Source organism: Lissotriton vulgaris, unplaced genomic scaffold, assembly GCF_964263255.1.
Source record: "Lissotriton vulgaris unplaced genomic scaffold, aLisVul1.2 SCAFFOLD_327, whole genome shotgun sequence".
Classification (NCBI taxonomy): domain Eukaryota; kingdom Metazoa; phylum Chordata; class Amphibia; order Caudata; family Salamandridae; genus Lissotriton; species Lissotriton vulgaris.
The window spans coordinates 581,399-604,698 of record NW_028254275.1 but is presented as its reverse complement, the minus strand read 5'-3'; the positions used below and the strand labels follow the sequence as shown (position 1 = coordinate 604,698).

Sequence of the window (23,300 nt, the reverse complement as noted above, 5' to 3'; positions counted from 1 at the left end):
GCTCTCGGCAGAGATTCGCCAGGACATGCGCATTTGGTTGGCATTCCTGGCGGATTTCAATGGTCGAATTGTCTGGAACAAGCCGGCGGTGTCCTCCGAGGAGCTGGGGCTGTGGACAGATTCGGCGGGGAGTATAGGTTTTGGCGCCATATTCGGTACGCAATGGTCGGCTCAAAAATGGCCGTCATGGTGGCACGAGTGCGGGCTGACGAGTAACATTGCTTTTCTCGAACTCTTCCCTATTTTGGTGGCCCTGAAAACATGGCCTGAGGGGTTTCGGGATCACTCTGTGGTGTTCTGGTCTGATAACATGACCGTGGTTGAGTGTATCAATAGTCAGGCAGTACGTTGCAAATGGATTCTGAGACTGCTCAAAGAAATTGTGTTATTGTGTATGCAGTTGAATGTGCTCTTTAGGGCAAGACATGTCCCGGGGGTACTGAACCAAGCGGCTGATGCGCTTTCTCGTTTCCGTATGCAGGCCTTCTGGGGTTTTCTGCCCACAGCGGAACCGGTGGCGGCACCCTTTCCCGAAGCTCTCTGGTCTCTCGGTGCCCCGAACTACAAAACCTCGTGGGAGAGAGTTTAGCACCCAGGACAAGGAAGGCATATGAAGGGGCGTTCCGTTCCTATTGGTCCTTTTTGGGTTCTGCTAGGGGGGAGCTTTGGGGCCAGGAAGAGCTTGTCGTAAAATTTTTGCTGTCTTTACATCGGGCAGGCAAATCAGTAGCTACGGCCCAGAGGCATCGGGCCGCCATTTCCTTTATGGCAAGGGCGCATGGGATCCAGGACCCGACAGCGTCTTTCGTGGTGCAGAAAGCGCTACGTGGGTGGCAACGCCTTGAGGGTCGCAGAGTAGATGAGAGGCACCCGATAGGTCTGGATAGGTTGGCCCTGTTATTATTCGTACTCCCTGCGACATGTTCATCCCAGTATGAAACAGTGTTATTCCGGGCCGCTTTTGCGTTAGCATTTCATGGGGCGATGCGGGTAAGCGAACTGGTGGCGAAGAACAAGCGGGATACGGTGGGGGGACTGTGCCGAGAGCACATTCAGGTTAAGGGCGAGACGATGACTGTCTCGTTTGTCAGGTCCAAGGCTGATCAGGGTGCGATTGGGGATTGCGTAGTCATACATCGGATTCCCGGATCTCCCATGTGCCCTGTGGTTTGCGGAGAGGAATATTTAGCGCAGAGGGCGGCATCATGGGGGGGGACCTTGTTGAGGCACGCTGATGCCACCCCACTGACGAGGTTCCAGTTTCAGCGGGTGCTTACAATGGCAATTTCGGCCGCGGGCTTGAACCCCGGCGAGTTTGGGACCCATTCCTTTCGGATAGGGGCTGCTACTGAGGCTACAGCCAGGGGTCTGAGTGTAGAAAAAGTGAAACGTTTGGGGCGTTGGTCCTCGAATTGTTACAAAAGGTATGTGCGGTTGCACATGTTGTGAAGCTGCTATCATGTACTCACGCTTCTTGTTTTTGTTTGGTTTACAGTTTCGCAAGCTTACGAGGCGGGGCGGACTGTGCAGTCGACCCGACACCTGGGAACCAGCGGTCAAACATCACCGGCTGCGGAAAAAAAAGTGGTGTGGGTCGTGGGCCACTCATACGTGAGGCGTGCCGCGGACGTATTCAAAGCAGGTGACATGATTCACATGGCTGGGGAATACGGGTACAGGGTGACCTTCTACGGAAGGGGCGGGCTCTGTATTGACCAGTTTCAATCCTTTCTCGAGGGTTTGTTAGGGCGGACAAGGTCACCGCCATCTATAATCATAGTCCATCTTGGGGGCAACGATTTGGTGACCACTGGTAGACGACTTCTTCTCGAGGCGATACTTTCCACAGTAAGTTGGTTGGCGAGAAGGGTTCCAGGGTGCACAATTGCATGGTCCCATATGATTCCACGTAAGGTGTGGCGGGGGGCGAATTCGGTTTCTGCTATAAATCATTCGGTAAAAAAAGTAAATAAAAAATTGAGTAGATTGTTTCGTTCAAGTGCACTGCATTCTATTCCTCATGGTTGTATCAAGGGGGACAGTATGTATTTGGGGGATGGGGTCCATTTGTCCCGGGTAGGGAATGAGTTACTCATAGGAGACCTCATAGCTTGGCTAAAGAGTTTAAAACATGACCTTTAGGCAGGAGTTTTTGTGGGGGGTCCGGATAGCCGGTCAACTATCCGGCCTGTGGCGGTAAGGTCATGATCGGTGAGCAGTAATTGGAAGATCCCTATGGGGGGGGCGTCACCCATTACGGATGGGAGCGCCCGGGGGAGGTGGCCATTGGCCCCTCAACGGGGAGGCGGTCCCTTCTAAGGATGGGCCGCCGAAAGGAAAGGGAAGGCGGTCAAGGCCCCTTCCTGGACAGGAGGGGCTACGGGCCCCTCCTGGGAATTTCCCGGGGCCAGGACACCTGCGACGGCAGATGTGGTAAGTTGTGTGGGGTGGGGAGGGGGGTTTACGCTACTTTCTAGACACCTCACACGAGTCCTCGGACGACCATTAAATGGCGTCGAGTTCATTGGGGCCCCCGTCAAGTCAAGGGAAATTGGTAGATGCACATGAGGTACAGCCTCTGTGCGGTCGCCCCTCGCAAGTGGGGGGGGGTAATTCTGGTTTAGGGATCTGACACCGGTTACGACCTTGCCGTTGGCCCTTAACGTTAGGATGTACAATTTCAAGTTAAAATGTTTTGTAGGATGTTAGTTTCGGCTAGGAGAACCTTTGTATTAGAAATATGTTAAGGTTAGCCAAACATCGTAATGTGAAATGAAATTGTACATAATATGAAACTGTTATTTTAATGTTTTGATTTTGTTTCATATTTTAATAAATACGGCCGGGAGGGTCACTCCCTCCCACCTTCCAAAAGTTCAGAACTGTTTCCGGTTTCCCATCCTTGGGGATTGTGTAGAGAGGGGGTGGCGGGTATCTCAGCCATAATCCATGACATCGCACCTAGCGATGTTTTTATGGGAAATGTAGTTCATACTGTTAATCTCTACTTTTTACGCGATATTTGGGTTTTCATATTTAACTACGATATTGTAGGCTGTCATAGTAGTGTTAAGGGGAAGTGGTACCTCTTGTATTGAAAATGTTTTTATTAATAATAACTAATAGTGAAAACTGCAAAACTCAACCCCACCTTGCAAGTGTAATGTCATATATACATGCCTCAATAGGGGAAGGTTGGAAATGTAGTCCTAGGTGCCTTCCACTTTGCACTTGCCGCTTAAGATTGCGGTAAAGTATTGATACATAAGAGGGATGTGATACCTTTTAAAAGAGTGTTACTTTAGGTATCCAATGGATTGCCTTATTTTAGAGTGAATCAGTCTTCTGAGATTGTTAGGAAAGGCTCATGTAATGTACATGATATGTGAGTTCTCATATTCTACTGTGATATTACAGGTAGTCAGGGAGTGTGAATGGGAAGTAGTAGTTCTTGTATTAAAAATGTGATTAAAAAAAAGAATTTGTAAACTGCATGACTCGACCCAGCCTTGGGTACGTGATGTCTCCAAATTAAAAGGTTGGAATGTGGTCCTAGGGGCCCTCCACTTTATATTAGTGGCACATGATTCTGGTAACGTATTGATACTGATGAGGAAATGGGATACCTTTGAGAAGGGTGTTACATTAGGTATCTAGTTACTCGCCTTATTTCAGAGTGAATCACTCTTCTGAATTAGTTAGGAAAGATGTAAACAATTCTCTGCTTTTAACACTTAGGACAGATATAATGAACACCACCCCTTAAATAGAAATCACAAAAGTATCTACAGCATTATCTGTATCAGTTAAGTTCATTCCATGGTATGGAATAGTTTAATCCAGAGATATGGGTTTTCAATCTGTAGACTCATTGTTGCTCACATTCCAGCAGTATTTTTGTAATGTCACCATCCCCCTTGACCTTTTCAATTACTGTCCAACTTAGGTCAGTGTCTTTATGTTTTTTCTCCCTGTAATAAGCTGTTAATCTAGTTCCTGAAATAGCCCACTTGAAATTCACCATGTCCCACAATCATAAACAGGTATCCTTCTTCGATGTTAAAATCGGCGACTAAAATGGGGGGGCTGTAAGTTCTCTTTACACAAAATCGACTGATAAAAACTGCCTATTACATTTTAATAGCGCCCATCCCTGTGCACTAAGAGAGAACCTACCCATTGGCCAGTTTCTGCGAATTGGCAGAAATTGTGATGACCTTAACGGATATAGAGTAGAAGCAGAAATCTTGTCTACGAAACTGGAACAGAGATCCTACCCCAAAAGGATCATAGAGAGAGCAAAAAACGATCCTGTAACACACCAAGGGAGACCCTGCTTGAATCAAGCCTGAAAGAGGAGAAAGACACACCTATATGTGTGACAACTTATAACGCGTTATCTAATGACATCAACAAAATCATCTATAAGAAGTGGTCAGTCTTAACTTCAAACAAATTGAAGTTTGAGAAACCAATGTTTTCTTTTAAAAGAAATAGGAGTCTTAGGGACTCCCTTATACACACTGATCTTCAGAAAATCTAAATATCACACCAACTTACACTTTGGAACCAGCCAGGAGTTATGGGCCACTATCCGTGCGGTTCATGTGTGGCCTGTCCATTCACAGAACACACAAAAGAAATAGACCTTGGCATGCACCATGCATGGAACAACGATCACACACTAACTGCAATAGCGATAAAGTAATTTACTTGATCAAGTGCCCTTGCCAACTCATGTATGTGGGTATGACAGGGAGAAAAATAATGGTGCGCATTAGCGAACATAGGAGCACAATTAGAAGGGCTATTTCGGGAACTAGATTAACAGATCACTACATGGAGAAAAAACATACAGACGGGTAACTAGATACCTCTGTAACACCCTTCTCAAAGGTATTCCGTTTACTCAACTGTATCAACACGTTACTGGAATCATGTGCCACTAATATAAAGTGGAGGGTACCTAGGACCACATTCCAACCTTTCAATTTGGAGACATCACATACCCAAGGCTGGGTTGAGTCATGCAGTTTACAATTTTTTTTTTGAAAAAAACATTTTTAATACAAGAACTACTACTTCCCATTAACACTGCCATGACTACCTGCAATATCGCGGTAGAATATGAGAACCCACATATTGTATACATTATATGAACCTTTCCTAACAATCTCAGAAGACTGATTCACTCTAAAATAAGGTGAGCCATTGGTTCCCTAAAGTAACACCCTTTTAAAAGGTATCACGTCCTTCTTATGTATCAATACTTTACCGCAATCTTAAGAGGCAAGTGCAAAGTGGAAGGCACCTAGGAGTACATTTCCAACCTTCCCCTATTGAGGCATGTAGATATGACATTACACTTGCAAGGTGGGGTTCCCCTTAACACCTCTATGACAGCCTGCAATATCGTAGGTAAATATGAAAACCCAATTATTGTGTAAAAGGTAGAGGTTAACAGTAGGAACTACATTTCCCATGAAACCATTGCTAGGTGTGATGTCATGGATAACCCGACCCCGGAACTGGGTGGGATCACGCGTTCTCAATCAGAAACGAGTTCCCTTTTTAAACCATGACCGTGGAATACTCATTGTTATAAGCGGTGGGGACACTCTCCAAATAGGAAGAAACGCTGAGCAGGACCCTTGATGGCGTGAGTAATTAAGGACATAACAACAGCCAGCAGGTATGAGAGAGCTCCACCCCACTCAGGAGTGGCTCCCCCATTTTATCTCACTGCCTTTTTCGTTTCTCTTCCTTTTTCTCCCTTCCTTTTGGTTTTGCTGCTCGTGAACACTAACTTACCGCAAAAAATCTTGATTTACATGGTCGTATATTGTCTTGACACAAGCAGTGTTTCACTACAGGGCTACCCCAATGTAAGGTGAGGTCCCATGTGGAGTACAACCTCTCCCAGAATGGGGTAAGGAAAATGTGTGTACAAGAACATATAGATAGAATTGATTTAAAGAATCACCACAGTGATGAGAGGTACAGCGTTTTATGTTTACATGTTTGAATGAGTGCGAATGACACAGATGTTTCATTAATGCTGATCACACACTACCGAGTGAAAGACGACAGGATGCGGCAACCTGCGCCACCAAAATGGGCATTACACAAATTTGAGAGTGCGATAGACAATACGAGTATATCACACGCTACATTGCGTTTGTCACCTTCGTTATATTACAACACTGGGGTAATAGCACAACGCATGAATATGTGAACATTCCTGAACATATATAAAACGGTGGTTTGTGCTGTCTTTTTCCTTTCCTTCCACAGATGGAGTGATTATACGAGACGCAAAAGTTGTTTTTTAAGAGCGTTCTTATTTGCAATTCTCTGTTCTCAGGTTTCTGGCAAATCCCGCTCCCCACCCCACAATTTCCTCCAGATACATTTTAGCAGGTTGATTCTGCTGATATTTGCAAGGTGAAAAAGCCTAGAAAATACCAGGAAATGTAGATCTTGGAACAAGAAACACCAACATCTGCATGTTTTGCCTCGTTATACCGGAAAAACACAGAAAAGCTGAGTTTTTTTTATGCTGGAAAAATTCACTCCCACTCTGTGTTCGCTTTTATTGAATGACCTAATTATTGCATCCAATAATGGGTACTCTTAATTAATGACATAGTGTACTCACTCTGTACTCCAACGAGTGTACACTAATGACTTACTTTTCTGACTTTCATTTTCGTGAATTGCATACAACATGCATGTTTATGGTCAAAAACATTTATCTATGAGGCAATACATTTTCTCATTCTATAATAATATGGTTTAACAATATTTTTACCTTCATTTGAAATACTTGCAAATAGGACCCCCTGTAACTCTTTGGGAAACCTGCAGCACCTCTTTCTAGACAAATAAATGAGCAAGCAAGTGTGGGAAATGCCCTGCAAAATGTTTGTGAATAACTTCAGTTTGTTATACTTGTGTGGGTGCTCACCGCTTTCCATAATATTCACCTAACCGCTTCACTAACGCTTCATAGGAGTGGCTATTACACTAATGCAATATCAAATCTACATGTGTATTGTTGTGCATTATTGTGGACAGTGCAGCTCCCAAGAAAGTGCATGCATTTACTAGTACTTAGTGGTTTTTGAGCTAAGCTTACGTTACACCTGGGTAAATGAAAACTGGTTTCACGCTCAAATCTAGCAGAGAAAATTGAGAATTAGTAACGTAATGTTTTAGCATATTTTTAAAGCAGTTTATGGCTCATACAGCTTAGGGAAAATATATTCATAGGATGTAAATGGGGTATTTCAGCATAACGTTGAGTATATATTGTTTTTCTGCAAATAATTAATGTTTTGGATGATATTTTATTATTCAGGTCCTGTTACAGAAGTCAAAACAGACATCTATGTCACTAGCTTTGGACCGGTATCAGATGTTGAAATGGTAAGTAATTGAACTTGTTCAAGTAATGACATCCCATAATGTAATATGTCTAGTTCTGTTATATGGTGAATTTAAATAAAATAAGTGTATATTATGCACTACAGTGAACATAATGGCGGAAACATGTTTACATTCCAGCAGACTACCACCCCTGTATTTGCATTCCCAAACAGGTACCTTTTTAGGTTTCGCCTGCACAGTGCTTGTGAAACCTATTGTATTTAATACATCTTAAAAGGGGATAGCATCCCATCTTCACTTCTTATTGCTCCATGTGCTTTTGACTTTACTTTTCCTCGTTTCTATTGGCTGTAGGTGTTCTATTCTATGTTGCTCAGTGTGTGTTTCTCTTATCAGTCTTGCGTGGCCCAAGTACTGGTTTTAAGCTCTTTGTTGGAAAAAAATTTCTTAATGGGTTTGCTGCTTTACACATAATGGAAACGCCAATGAAGGTATTGGAGTGCTTCACAGGCAGGGATAGATTAGGTGATCTGCACAAAAACAGTGGCTGTTGTGCCAAGCCATGTCTTCCCTAGACAGGAAACAGGCATCCTCGGACTGTACCCATGAGGCACGGGTCAGACTGATTTGCATATGGCCATGTCTGAACTGGGGTGGCGGAGTGAGCTAAAGAATGATGATGGATTAAACCCAGATCAGTTGACTGGGGGTGAGTGCTTGCAATGTTCAACACTCCGTCCATCATCCCCTTTGGTTTTGCTAAGTTCGTCCAAAGTTGGTAGGGTATGCCCAGACGTGGGTCCCTTGCTCACTTTGCCACTGGATTCAAGATAGCCTGGCTGATGAGGGTTATGAACCTGAAACCGGTCCCAGGATGCTTGTTTCCGGTCCAGGGAAGACATGGCTTGGCAGTTTGGACTGGACTGTTCCCATGAGGCACAGGGTCAGACTGATTTGCATATGGCCATGTCTGAACTGGGGTGGCGGAGTAAGGTAAATAATGATGATGGATTGAACCCAGATCAGTTTACTGGGGGTGAGTGCTTGCAATGTTCAACACTCTGTCCATCATCCCCTTTGGTTTTGCTAATGTATCACTTTACCACACGCTCCAGTTTGCAAAGATCGATGGCATAGCAGCTCTCCTGGGAGCACTCAGGGTAGGGCTGCAGTCCTTCTTTCAGCCCAATAGGCAGCCGGTCAGCACCCCCAGAGGAGTCAAGTCACAACGTGATTCCTCCTGGCAATCCAGCAGCCCTTCTAAATGGAGGTCAAGTTACACATGGTAATATTAGAGTTACCTGAGTGGATGGGTGAAGCCATCCAGTACATGGATGTCCAGGAGTGGAGTCAAGAAGGCCCAGGAACCTAGAAGAATGGCTCAGACTGCGATCTCAGAGGAAAGGAAATTCAAGGAAACTCGTTATGATAACATTCAATTTACATTGTGGCATTGTTATTGAAACGTATTCATTTTATTTTTGAAAGCATTTCTAAGTGTGGCTTGAGCAGTGCATCCTCGATTGGCTTCCAATCTTGATTCTGGTTGCTCTCCTGTTTCATTCGAGCGGGCTTGAGTAGTGCATAATTGATTGTTTTCCAATCTTGATTTTCGTTGCTCTCCTGTTTCATTCGAGCAGGCTTGAGCAGTGCGTAATCGATCTGTTTCCAATCTTGATTCTCGTTGCTTGTTCGTTTGAGAAGAACGGGCTTGAGCAGTGCGTACTCGATCGGCTTCCAATATTGATCCTCGTTGCTCCTTCGTTTGAGAATTACGGGCTTGAGCAGTTTGTATTCGAACTCGTCTGTTTCTGAAGCTCGTAATGCCCTTTTCTTTTGTGCTTCTGATGTAGATTGGCCAATCGATTTCCGATTGGGGGTCATAACTGTCGACGATGCTCGCAAATTCGCTGTCTATTTCAGTATTTGAAAGATTATGAGGGCCCTGGGGGTCGATTGTTAAAACATTTTTTTGACAGAAACCTTCGCGGGAGTGTACTCAACAACTTCCCAAAGTTTCATGGCGATCGGATGAATGGTGTAGTAATGCATAAAGGACAAACAGGCAGACAGACATAATTTTGTTTTTATATATATAGATTTTGTAAGATTTCTTCATTGCATGCTGCTGAGCCCTTTCCACTATACATCTGCCCCTAAAGACTGCTTTAATGTGTCACATATGGGGAGATATTGCAAAATCATTTCCCTCGAAGTAAGGCTGAATTGATTTGCAGTTCCTATTAACATAATATGTCCTTAACTAATGTTTTTTCAAATTTCCATTTGGTTGTCCTACATTTCTCTTGATGACTGCTCCCCTCCCAGATTAGCACTGCATGGTCTGAAACCGCTATAATGCCATGTTTGAATGAGGTTGTGGTGTCAGCCAAGGCCCGAGCACCCCGTATTGTCTATCCATGCGTATTATGAATGGACATGTGAGAAAGTGTATTCCTTCTCATCTGGGTATTTAGCCCTCCATAGATCAATTTCTACTTTGTCTCTTGTGATAATACCCCCTGAGTATATCTATTGTGGGGATGTCTACCCATTAAGGCATCTGATGCAGTATTGAAATCTCCCACTCAGAAAGGATCTTTGGCCAGTTTTTAATCTTAGTTATGAGACAAAGTATTGTTCTTGACCTTGATTAGGGATATATACATTAATTATATCCAATCTCAATCCCTTCAAGTATATATATATCGACCCTCTGTGGAGTCATGTTGCGCAAACATCATTTGAAAAATCTTTGTGTGTCCCAGTTATCACTTCCTCCTTTCTTACTAGCTGTAGCAGCTTAATACTCAGTGTGATGAATGCAGTGTTTCATACAGTGAATATTAAGGGTTCTCAGGTGGGTCTCTTGAAGACATACCACCTCCAGTAGTACCTCTTGTATTTCCCAACACATTTTGTGTTGATTAACTGGGGAATTGTGAAGAAAAATTTAAATATTGTGTGCCTAGTGAAGTGTTCAAATCTAACCTGTGGAGGGGAGACAGAGTCCTAAGGAGACCCTTCTTATCCATACTGGTAGGATATGCTTCAATCTCTAAGGTCCATGGGAAATTTAATTTCCATGTCTTGATGTATACGTCCCAAAGTTGTACAATTGTCTTGAATGTAACTGTGCCCCTGAAAAGATAGTCCATTCAGCCAGAGAATGCGAGGCAGACCCAAATTTTTAGGGCTAATTGCTAACATGCTGCAGAATATTTTTTATTATGGATTCTAATATGCTGAGGGTCTGGAAGCTCCTGATACAGATTGAATAACAGTTTTGATTTTCTTACTTTCTACTGCTAGAATAAAATTAAAGAAAGACATGCTTCAACGTCCACATTTTGTACAGCATCCCTTCAACTGTAATATCGACCCCAGCTGAGTGGCCAGCTGAGTGGCCCCTCTATCTCCACTTTGGATCAGGCCCTCTGCTTGGGAGCTCCGGAGACCGTAGCCAGTCGACCCCAGCAGAGGAGTCCCTCTTCTTCTTCCTTAGAGCCGACTCTCAGTTTGGGAGCTCCGGCGAGCGAGGCCAGTCGACCCCTGCTGAGTGGCCCCTCTGTCTCCTCTTTGGATCAGGCCCTATGCTTGGGAGCTCCGGAGACCGTAGCCAGTCGACCCCGGCAGAGGAGTCCCTTTTCTTCTTTCTTGGAGCCGACTCTCAGTTTGGGAGCTCCGGCGAGCGAGGCCAGTCGACCCCTGCTGAGTAGTTTCCCCCTTCCATCCCTGAAGGAGTTCGGCGACCTAGCCTTGACGATTTCTTCTGGTTCGCCTTTGGATCCTCTCCCTCCAAGACTATGGAAGGTGTTTCAAGAGGACCTCTTCCAACCCCTGCACGCTATCTGCTGTCAGTCATTTGAGACAGCTACTGTCCCAAGCTGCTGGAAGAAGGCAGTGGTATCCCCGCTGTTAAAAAAACCTACGCTCGACCCTGCCTGCCTCTCTAACTACCGGCCAATCTCCCTGCTTCCTTTTCCGGTTAAAATTATGGAAAAGTTGGTCACCCGCGCTCTGTCCAGTTTTCTAGAAGGGAACAGCTGGTTGGATGAGACGCAATTTGGCTTCCGCCCAGCGCATGGGACGGAATCCGCGTTGGTGACCGTGCTAGACAACCTGCGGGCGCGAGTCGACAGTGGTCGGGCAGCATTCTTGGTGCTGCTCGACATGTCGGCCGCGTTCGACACGGTCAGCCATCCCACCCTGATTTCTAGGCTGGAGGAGTGCGGGGTCAGTGACAAAGCCAGGGACTGGTTAATCTCCTATTTGGACTGCCGTCAGCAACGGGTCTCGTTACCCCCCTTCAGTTCAGAGGAGCGGAGAGTGGGACAAGGAGTACCTCAGGGCTCGGCCATCAGCCCCATACTCTTTAATGTCTACCTCCGCCCCCTAGTCCAGCTCATCAAAACCTTTGGTATCTCCGCATTTAATTATGCTGACGATACCCAGCTGGTCTTTTCTCTGGAGGGACAGGACGCAGTCTCATTGGAGACCTTTCACCGGTGCATGCAGGCGACAGCGGAATGGCTCCGGTTGAACTCGCTACAGTTCAACGGAACGAAGACGGAGGTCTTACACTGTTCCGCGGATCGGGTTCCTCGCGATCTTCCAGTGGACTTTTGGCCTCCGTCCTTCTCTGAGACAGTGTCTGCGGCACAATCAGCGCGCAATTTGGGCGTCACTTTTGGGCCCAACCTGCAGCTGGATCTACATGTGAATAAGATCTCTTCAACATGTATGATGTTGATCCGCATGCTGCGTAAGGTCCTTCCTCTCCTCCCTGTGCAAGCCAGACCAGAAGTAGTGCGTTGTACCATCCTAAGTCGACTTGACTATTGTAACGCACTACTTCTGGAGGCCCCGGTAACACTCCTGGGCAAGTTGCAAAGGGTGCAAAATATTGCTGCTAAACTCGCCCTTTCTCGCCCCTACCACAGCTCGTCCACGGCAGCACTGCAAGAACTCCATTGGCTGCCAGTTCATCTACGAGTGCGCTACAAAGCAGCGTGTATTGTGTTTAGGGCTGTTCATGATCTGGGCCCCATTCCTTTGCGGCGAATGTTTGCCTGGTATTGTCCAGCTAGAGCTTTACGCTCCTCGTCATCCAGGTTACTGGTAGTCCCGCGATTCCAGAGAGTGAGGATGGGGGGCCGCTCCTTTAGAGTAGCGGCATCCAAACTCTGGAACTCTCTGCCTATATCCTTGAGAAGCCTTGGAGATTTCTTACCTTTCAGAAAGGCTCTAAAAACTTATATTTTTCCTAGGATAGGCTGAGCTATTGCTTCTCACTGAGTACGGGTCAAAGCGCCAGGATGCCCTTTGTGGTGACAGGTTGCGCTATACAAGTATGCCACAATACAATATTGATTTTAAAGGTCATACTGAAATCTTGTTCCCAAGCTATTCACAATTTTACTTTTGCTTCCACAGTGAAGGCTACATAATAGGTTAAGAATGTGACTGAGTAGTTCAACCCTATGTATGCTGAATGAAGAACCTAAATATTTGCCCAATATAGAGTAAAGTGACAACAGTGTGTCCAAAGATGTATATATTTTAGAACTTCTGGCAAAGTTGCAAAGCACTTCAGTGGACAACTGACCCACAAATAGATCTATATCTGCTTAAGACTGATATTGTACAACATCAATTCGGAGTAGGTTGATCAGGAGTTTAATATTATGTTGTCAGCATCTGTATAGTGCATATCTACTATTCGTATTGACTAGAAACCTGGATGCCTTTTCCAGACAGATCGTGGTGGGTTGCTGTCATTGTGTCAGTGAAGATTGGTATATCAAACGTACTATTCCATAATACTTTGAATTGAATTGGTTAATCTAAGGATATTATTTGTATGATCCTGTCAGAATGTCCCTAGGGAACTATTTGAAGGGTTGTGTAGGCGAGGGATTTAAACACTTATTTTGTTCTGCAGGGGCAAAGGTTATCCCTTGCCCAGCCTGAAGAGGATTAGACTGTAGAGCAACATTGTGGGCCAATTTCATAGCTTTGGTGCAATGCTGTGCTCTAGAGGATGTGGTATAACTATGTCAATACGCTTAAAAATTGTTTTTAGATGTATGTTTTTAGATACATGCTGTTATGTGGAAAACCTTTCCAGCTCCTGATAGAGTGGAAAAATAGCCATTGACATGACTACATCAAAAACATTTTCATATAAATAGTGTGTGACCCTGTATGAAAAAACATAATTTTGTATTCAGGTCCCCTTTAAGAAAGTGGATTATTAGTAGGTGGTTGAAAAACCCAAGAAATTGTAACACTAATTTGTCAGGGGTAGGCCTGAAGTCACTAAATTAACCTAGGCCGGTATACACCTGTTACAACGCAACTTTTACAACTACCTACTATTACAACGCAACTTTTACAACGCATACCATTACAACGCATTGCGCTGGGGGGCGCTCTAGGATAGGGAATAAGTATAATTTAATATCCAACACCTTCCCTAGTGTCCACGGGGACTGGAGTTAGAAAATAGTAAATTATACTTACCACTATCCAGCACCTCAAAGCGCTATGCGTTGTAATGGTATGCGTTGTAATGGTCGCGTTGTAATAGTAGGTAGTTGTAATGGTATGCGTTGTAACATGGTACATCCCCTAGGCCTGACCCTCTAGTAGCTATGGCACAGAGTAGCAGCAGAGCAACTTAAGGCAAAGTGTAAATATTTATGTAGTACCAAAACAGTAATACGGTAAACACCAAACAATAAAGATCCTAAAACCAACTTAGAAAAAGAGCACATTTAATGAACAAAACAACACCAAAATAACAACAATCCAATAAGGGGAACCGGAGATATGAGTTTTTAATGTTTTATGTGAAAATAGCATCAAAAAGTGCTACACCCCAAATACAGTCCATAGCTGCGGTTGCCTGAGACCCAGGTACACTCTGAGGCCTGACTGTGATGGATCCCAAGGTCAAATGTATCCAGGATGTATCTGGGAAGGCTTTGAGTGAGGTGTCGCCGAAGCTGTTGTTTTTGGTGGGAATGTTCAAATTTTCCACAAAGAGAAGTTGCGTCAGCCGGTATGCAAACAAAATATCGATATTTAAATATCGATATACAATAATATTGAAGTTTAAATATTGAAGGAACATAATATAGAAGGTAAGTAATATCGATAGATTTAATATCGATATTAGTAATATCGAAGCGTTAAATATCGATGTAAGTAATATCGATGTTAATAATTTCGATGTTACTAATATCGATTTTTATATTATTTTTGTGTATATTATTATGTATTTATAATGTTTTTAATTTATTTTTATGTAATTTTGTATTTTAGTACTGTAGCGGGTTGTGGGTTTATAGGGGAATAGGGTGGGAAGTAATTTAATTATGTTAAATTAATTAATAATTAGTAGGAATTATAAATTAATTTTAATTAATTGGTAATTATTTTAAATTAATTGGTAATTAATTTTAATTAATTGATTAATTGATAATTATGTTCTGTAGTGGGTTGTGGGTTTATAGGGGAATAGGGTGGGAAGTAATTTAATTATGTTAAATTAATTATTAATTAGTAGGAATTATAACTTAATTTTAATTAATTGATAATTATTTTTAATTAATTGGTAATTTATTTTAATTAATTGATTAATTGATAATTATGTTCTGTAGCGGGTTGTGGGTTTATAGGGGAATAGGGTGGGAAGTAATTTAAATGTTATTAAGGAAAAATGTTTTTTTAATTAATTGTTTTGGTAATTATATAATTGTTAATTAATTATTAATTGGTAATTAAATATTATTAAATGGTATTTTTAATATTTTTTTTATTTACATATATTTTGCTAATCATGTTTTTTTAATAATTATGTATTGGTGTTTGTAAATGGTTTATATTTATTTAATAGTTAAGTTTTTTATTATTTAAAAAAATACATTTATTTATAAGTATGTTATTTTTACCCCTACGCTATCCAACACTTTCCCTACTGTTGCACTCTCTGGAGTTGGAATAGTAATTGTTACCCCTACGCTATCCAACACTTTCCCTACTGTTGCACTCTCTGGAGTTGGAATAGTAATTGTTACCCCTACGCTATCCAACACTTTCCCTACTGTTGTACTCTCTGGAGTGGGAATAGTAATTGTTACCCCTACGCTATCCAACACTTTCCCTACTGTTGCACTCTCTGGAGTTGGAATAGTAATTGTTACCCCTACGCTATCCAACACTTTCCCTACTGTTGCACTCTCTGGAGTGGGAATAGTAATTTGTACCCGTACGCTATCCAAAATGTATTTAATTTGTTTTATTTGTTTTACATTTTTATTAATTGTTATTTATATTATTATTTGATGTATATAAATTTATTTGTAATTTATGTTTTCATTTATTTATAAGTTATTAAAATAATTTATTAGAGGTATTATTAATGAAGTATATACTATGTATTATATCTTTATTATTATTAGTTTTTATTACATTATTTATTAATTTTAAATATTATAATATATATTTAACTATGTTTATTAAATTTATAAGTATTATTTTGTTAATATTCCATGTTTTTAAATTAAAAAAAAACAATATTTAAAAATAAACGATATTTTTGACATCGATATTATTTTTTTGATATTTTTGTACTTACCTTGTTAGAGATAGGATCTCGATATTAATGTAATCGATATTTTTGTTGCAATATTTTGGTTGGTAGATATTTTTGTAGTCGATATTTTGTCATAGATTCGCGTCAGCCAGATACTTTTGATGCCTTCGCCTGGTTTCAATTTCTACAATGGTAGACTCATTTTTTAGAGCTCGGAATTCTCCAGTGGGGCAAAGCAGAAGAGTGTATCCAAACAGGGCTCCATCAGGGCTAATACTCTCTCACAGAGGTCCCATTTAAACTGGTTTGCTGATGCAGAGAACCCCCAAACTCTACCAAGGGAAGTCATACCTTTCCCGGATTAACACTAGTTGGTGGGTGGTCCCAGTCCTCCGGAGTTCTAGATGTCCAAGTCTATAAGTTGTAATTTTGCAATGGGCAGTCTCTTTTTCCTTTAACTCTTCACCTAAGGTTCCCATCCCTCAGACAAATTTAAGGTCTTGATCCTGTCAATGCTTTGCAGGGTCCAGGGAAGGTCCAGTTGCAACTTGACATTTGGTCTTCCACGAAAATTGTTTTTTCAGCTTGTTTTGTCCCTGTAGCAACACAGGGCATCTTCCCACTGGCACTTGGAATCCAGTTCTATGTCGTGAGTACAAGAGGAAGCATGCCCAGTCCTTCAGGGCTTCTCTCAGGTCAGAGTAAGCAGGGTCTTCTCTTCTATGATAGGTCTAGTGGTGCCATAGGGTGCACCATTATTAGTTTACACTAGGCTGTGGTTATGAGGGACTCCTGGCTCTTCCCTGACCAATGGAGTAGCAATTCCTAGGGTCAACCCTACACACATTTGCAGCTGTTTCTGTTTTCCCTACTGCAAAGAATTCCAGAGTTTATCTTACTTCTAAGTTTCAAGATGGAGAAACCCCTCCTCTCTTGTGCAGAGCCTATGCACCCACCAAGAGGCTTGGCTAAGGCAAGGAGTAGACCCCTCTGTGTACTGAATATTATAATCCAGGTAACAAACTGACAAGGGGGACAAAGGGATGCCTTCTCCATGTCTCACCATAACGTTTAATTGTGAAAGAACAGGCTTCTTTACTAGATAATGAGGTTTCTGTGTCCACCCCACTGGTCACCCTGTAAGGGGAAAACACCTCATCACAGTCAGGCTACAGTTCCTTTGGGCACGATTTGTACACCCGATTAAGGCCATGTATTTGCTGGCAGAGTCTGCAGAGATAATGTAATTCAGCATTGAGCAGCTTTAGGCAGGAAAAAATAGCTTTGTGAAAGTTAATTTTCTTAATTATTTATTAAAAAACAACTTCACCACTAAAAAAAACCTTTTGGGACACAAGTACTGGATGAACATGCTTATTTTAATTCTGCACATATTTCACTTTTTAATAGCAGACACCCTACCTTGTAGGCAACAAGATGTACTTCGGAATGACTAATTGAAATTTAAAAGGAGAGATTCCTGTGTGTAAAAAAAGTTATTTTGACAGGACTGCATAGTTGGTTTTAGGCTGCTGCAGTAAGACTCCACAGGGTAGGCTTGAAGCCATGTTTTCTCCACTGTCACTGTAGTCGATGGGCAATCAACATTTAAATTAATGCCATGAATGCATTTCTGCATCATATACTATGAACTTTTATGAAAGTTAAATGACAGTTATGGTTAAATCAATTCAACTATGTTTAAAGCAGGAGCACAGGCACGTTACATCTGATTAGCAGGTACACATAGCTCGAAATCCAGATAGATGGATAGGGTAAGAATTGAGGGAGGTGTACCAGACAAAAAGTGGTCACTTCCTACATCCCCTAATATTTACCTGTCTGATGTTGGTATCCTTTTGACTCTGTGTTCTATGCCTGTACTGGATAGTGTCACAGAGCATGCAATTTCCCCCAAAACATAAACTATTCCAGAGGTTCCACATTTTTGGCTTCTTTCATTTTCCAGTATTATAATGGTAGGTTGTGCAGAATCATGGCAGTGAAAAATCATAAGTGGGCTGCCTTGTGTACTTACGCCACCCACATATTTGATAAAATGCATGGCTGCCAGGACGACTATCGTACTCTAGCTGGCTAGCATTTTAGAAGTACAGCAGAGTGACATGGCAAGGAAAAATGCCTTTACAAGGTAAAAAAACATTTTATATAACAGTTAAGAAACCTTAAAGATGTGCCTTGTAAGTCCGCAGGGCTAGGTGATTAAAGTATAAAAGTGTTGTATGCTAAATAATAAGAACATTCTTCCCCCTACACAGTTCAAATGTACAGACAGCTGTTTTTCACTATTTAGGTAATGCTATGTTTTCCAGAAAAACTCTTAGTATGACTAAAACGTACTTTTTTGTAAATGTAATGTAAATTGATACTTGTATAGCGCACTACTCACCCGCAAGGGTCTCAAGGGGCTGTGGAACCAATCCTGGCTTTCCCTGTGAGGCGTCCATTCCTGGGCACCCCCAAGGTGGAGGCCAGGCATCTTTAGCGTTGTGGGGCCGTTGTGGAGATTAAGCAAGCTTTTGCCCAGAGTTGCAGAGTGGGACTCCATGATTGGAATAGGCACCGAGGTGAGAATTATCAGGTCCGTGGAATTTTGAGCCCAAGACCCGCCGAGGCGGGGAATTGAACCCTGGTCCCGGGCTAGACCTCTGCATCAGGGACTGCCGCTGTAATCAATGAGCCACGCTTCTCCCTTTTTTGCTTCAGGCCTCAGACATGATAGTACAATCAATCAGATATTTTCTGCTAAATTTTAAAAATCCAATTCACCAATGAAAGTAGATTTATGACACCTTTAGGGGAAATTGAGTTTTTATAAAACTGTACTTTGTGGTACCCAAGAGTAAACGGTTTTAAGCTCATTTGCCACACAGCACTGCTCTAGATACTGGCTATACATTAATGTCTGTATGTTAGCAATGCCCACCCTTAAAGACAACAGTTTGACCTCTGGCAGCTTAAGATTGAAATGATGTTAACGGTGGACACTTAACAGGAATTAGCCATCTGGGAGAGCCGCAGGCACACTTTGCAACATAAAGGACAGCTTTCACAGCTCTTCCGTTAAGGTAGACATTCCAAGTGGGATGGTCAGAAACCGAAACCATCCATTGCCAGAGCCACCCTAGACTTTTTGTACTAGTACAGTGAAAGACAGTTCTAGCATCGATAAAGGGGAGGCATCCTCCTCTCCATAGAGGAGTATCTAGAAGGAGATAATATGCTCCTGCAACTGTAATAAGGCTAGGGCCATCTTGAATGAGGGATTCTGTGAAGGTAAGTAGTAAACAGGAAAGAAAGTTCTGTAAAAGAAGCTGATAAGTCCATAAGAAATTTTCCAAGATAGGATGTCCAGAATTCTACATTCACTGCCTTCGGACCCTCAGGGGTAAGTAGCACACTTTACAAGTACATTGATTGATTGATTGATTGATTGATTGATTGATTGATTGATTGGCTAGTGCGTACAATAGGACATGAGAGGCACCTCACCACCACCTCCTCAAAAAATTCCTGGACTTTGTGAGAAGAAAACATCTTAAAAAAACAAGACTCTGCCAGTAAGTGTGAAGAAAGAATATTGAGTAATACCGTACTTTTGATGACACCAAGGATACAGAACTGCTCTCCAAGTTTTAAGTGGTTGGCCTCCTTACCCCTGCTACTGTATCACAAAAAGCAGAAGGAATGCTGACTCCAAGAAACTCTCGTTGTGGTCTGGATCCTAACATAAGCCTGGTTGGAGAGTGATATGGTGCCTGGGAAACCTTCTTTGAGGATCCTGGGGGACTGTAGGAGTGATTTTAAGCAGTTAGCACTGATTGGGGCTTTGCATCCAGAAGATAGACACAATGTTCTGAGGCTGCTTTAGGGAAGGTGCCCCCTCAGGTGGCAAGATATACAGGTTTGCACTGCTTGGAGTTTTTTCGCTGCAAAGGAAAAGTTTCAGGTTTGCACTGGTATCTAGCCTTGTAGAGCTCTGTCCAGCTACAGCATTCTGCCTTGCCCTGCAGTAGGATTTTGAAAACCAAAAATTGGCTAGCTCTGGAAGGTGAAATCTTGGACCAGAGCATGATGGATAGGTACCCAAGTGGAGAAGGGACCTTAAAATGTATGGACCTCTACTTTGTTTTGGTACCAAAACTGAAGGCTACAGAGTGAGCTTCATTGAGATTAATCTAATTTCAAAGGATCCTTGCTGTCTCCAGCTTCTTGCCTTGTTGTGCCTGAGGACTTGGAGCTTCTGAAAACACACTAAGAAGATAAAAACTTTGATAAGGTTTAATTGGAGTACCAGGCATCAGTGTCTATATAATGTCTCTCCTGCCTGACAACGACAAACACTAACTTCTAAATACTGCTTCCCTTTTTCATGGCCTTTGTACCTAAAAACATTTTCTTTACATTATTTTTATTGAATCAAGGCATCAAACAAAAGACACAGTACAGAAGAATCACATTATAATCTGCAGTACATCTTTAGGGGGTGGGAGAAGAACCAAATTACATACTTGTCAAAAATTTCATGGGGATGGGGAACATCAAAAACAGAATCTCTAGGTGGCACACAAATCTCTCCTCTATGCTTATTCCACTGATCCCAAATTGAGGCCCATTTTCAGGGACGTCCCCTCGCCATGTATACAGTTTTCTCCCCAAACAAACTCCAGTCTAGGTCATTTTTCCAGTTCTCAAGGGTGGGAGGCAACTCGGAACCCCACTGTTGGGCAATATTCCTTTTCGCTATCATATAGCCCAGTGTGGTCCACTGTGTCTGTGCAGAGTTAAGATCAGTAGGTTCCCATATATGAAGAAGACATCTTCGCGCGTCTGGCAGTAAGGAGACACCTGTGACCTCGCGAATAGTGTTATGAATCTCACCCCAGTACTCGGCTATGTATCGGCACTCCCAGATGATATAAAGGAATGTACCAACGAGACCACACTTATGTCTACACAGTCCAACATCCAACAACCCCATCTGTACAAGGCGGGGGGAGTGACATAGACCCTGTGTAGTATTTTTAACTGTACAAGCCGCAATTTTGCAGGAATAGCGACCACTTTTGGGGAGGACACAGCTGATTGCCAGTCCTCATCATCCAATTCTATTCCGTCTCGTGTACACTTATCCCTCAACTCCCTAAGTAGATCCGCTCTATTATTGATTAGTTTCTTATAGATCAGGGAGATCGTTTTTTCGGGGAGATGACCATTTAAGATTCTATCTTCAAGAGGCGATGCCTCCGGCAGGTCCACCTCCACAAGGCATGAATGTCGGGTTTGCGCATAGCGGAAAGTATTCAGAGCCCAAAAGCTCAAATTCGTCCTGCATTTCCTCAAATGATTAAATCCACCCCCTGCCCCACATGTCCTTAACAGTTGAGATCCCTATCAGCTGCCACTTATTGAATCCCTTTGTGTTCCACAGCTTACCCAATCGTTCCGAATCAAAAAGTGGGGTAGCTAGTGTCAGCTTGTCCCTCCACCCCAAAAAACTTGTGGCATCATGCCAGATCCTCACTGCATGTTTAGTTGGTCCTGTCAAACCCAGCTTCACTGGCTTAGAATACAGTACCCTGCTGTAACTACCCCCCGGGAGGAGCGACTTGTCCATAGCGTATCCGGGCTCGACTACGGGTCCATATGTTCCATGGCTAATTGCCGCCAGCTGAGAAGCCCAATAATAACGCTTGGTATCTGGGAGGGCAACACCTCCGTCATAGCATGGGAGCGTTAGCTTGGCTAGAGCAATACGGGGCCTCCCCTCCCATAACAGACTAGGTTGTAGTCCGTCTACCTCATGGAAATAACAAGCGGGCACTACATCTAAAGTATTCTGAAGGGCATAAAGGAAACGAAGCAGAGACATTATCTTGAAGAGGGCCGCTCGGCCCAACAAAGAGATTGGAAGCCTCCGCCAATGAGCGGAGTCACTCGTAAGCCTCTGCAATGGGGGAAGAAGATTTTCAACATTTCTGACTGCAGGGTCCAGAAAAATCAAAATACCCAGGTAATCCACTCGTATTAATCTGGATGGGACAGTTTCTAGGAGGAATCGGGGCCTCCCCCCTGAGGACATACAACTGAGATTTCCCCCAATTAATGGAGAGTCCAGAGTTTTTACCAAAAGAGGCAAGGACATCACACACCACCATCAGGGACTTCCGAGGGGAGGTCAGGTAAAGCAGAATATCATCCGCGTATAAGGAGATCCGATCTTCCCAATCAGGGGACTACCACATTCCCCCGATTGATGGTTCCCAGCAAATCCAAGCCGCCAGGGGTTCTAGAGCCAGTGAGAAAAAGAGGGGGGAGAGGGGGCAGCCCTGCCGAGTGCCCCGACCCAAATGAAGGGCGCCGAGACCCAGCCGTTAACCCCTATTTGGGCGAGTGGCTTAACGTACAATAAACGCACCCAGCCAATAAAATCAGGTCCGGATCCAAATTTAGCCAGGCCCGCCCACAAATAGGACCATTCTACGGTATCAAAGGCCATGGTTGCATCAAGGGAAGCAATCACTGCCGGTTCCTGCAGAGTGTGAGCTCTAGCTATCAGGCCATGCAACCTGCGTAAGTTTAAGGCCGTATTTCTATAGGGAATAAAGCCTGATTGGTCCGGGTGGATCAATCCACTAATCACTTTTACCAGTCTATTAGAGAGAAGCTTGGCCAATATTTTGTTCTCAGAATTTAATAAGGAAATAGGCCTATAAGATGCACATTTAGTCTTTGGTTTACCTTCCTTATGGATTACCACCACCGACGCCACTCTTTGGTCCTGAGGCAGAATCCCCCTCTCCCGGGCCTCGACAAACCTACCTTTAAGGTAATGAGCTAGCTTATCTGGTCTGAGCTTATACAGCTCGATTGGGAGCGCGTTGGGTCCTAGCTCTTTGCCCGAGTTCAACGAGCGAATTGCTTGAGCTATTTCATCTACTGTCAGGGCACTATCCATAAAATCACTATCCTCTTTGGACAAACAAGAGAGCCATATATCACGAAGCAGCAAATGAGAGTCCTCTTCCGACCGATCCGAGACGGAGGTATACACAGTTTGAAAATATGCTGCAAAGCTATCGACAATACTCTGGGGGTCGGTAAGCAACTCCCCCTCATCTGTAACAAGTTTTGAAACGATACGCACAGCACTATCTCTTTCGTCCAACCAAGCAATAAGTTTCCCTGCCTTATCTCCAAGGACATAAAGTCCACCCTACTGCTCCCTGCCGAGAGCTCTGGCCCTATCAGTGACCAAAGATTTATAATCATGTTGTTTAAGGCTCAG

General features: G+C 43.2%; 1 protein-coding gene across 2 annotated transcripts in view; it reads left to right on the top strand.

The window, feature by feature from the left end:
• LOC147659598 (gamma-aminobutyric acid receptor subunit alpha-4-like) overlaps positions 1 to 23,300 on the top strand; it is a 509,601-nt gene that overhangs the window by 115,758 nt on the left and 370,543 nt on the right. For both annotated transcript variants that reach the window (XM_086951620.1, XM_086951619.1), the window contains exon 3: positions 7,361 to 7,428. In XM_086951620.1, coding sequence (XP_086807746.1) covers positions 7,361 to 7,428 — 68 coding nt within the window. The remainder of the gene's footprint in view (positions 1 to 7,360; positions 7,429 to 23,300) is intronic.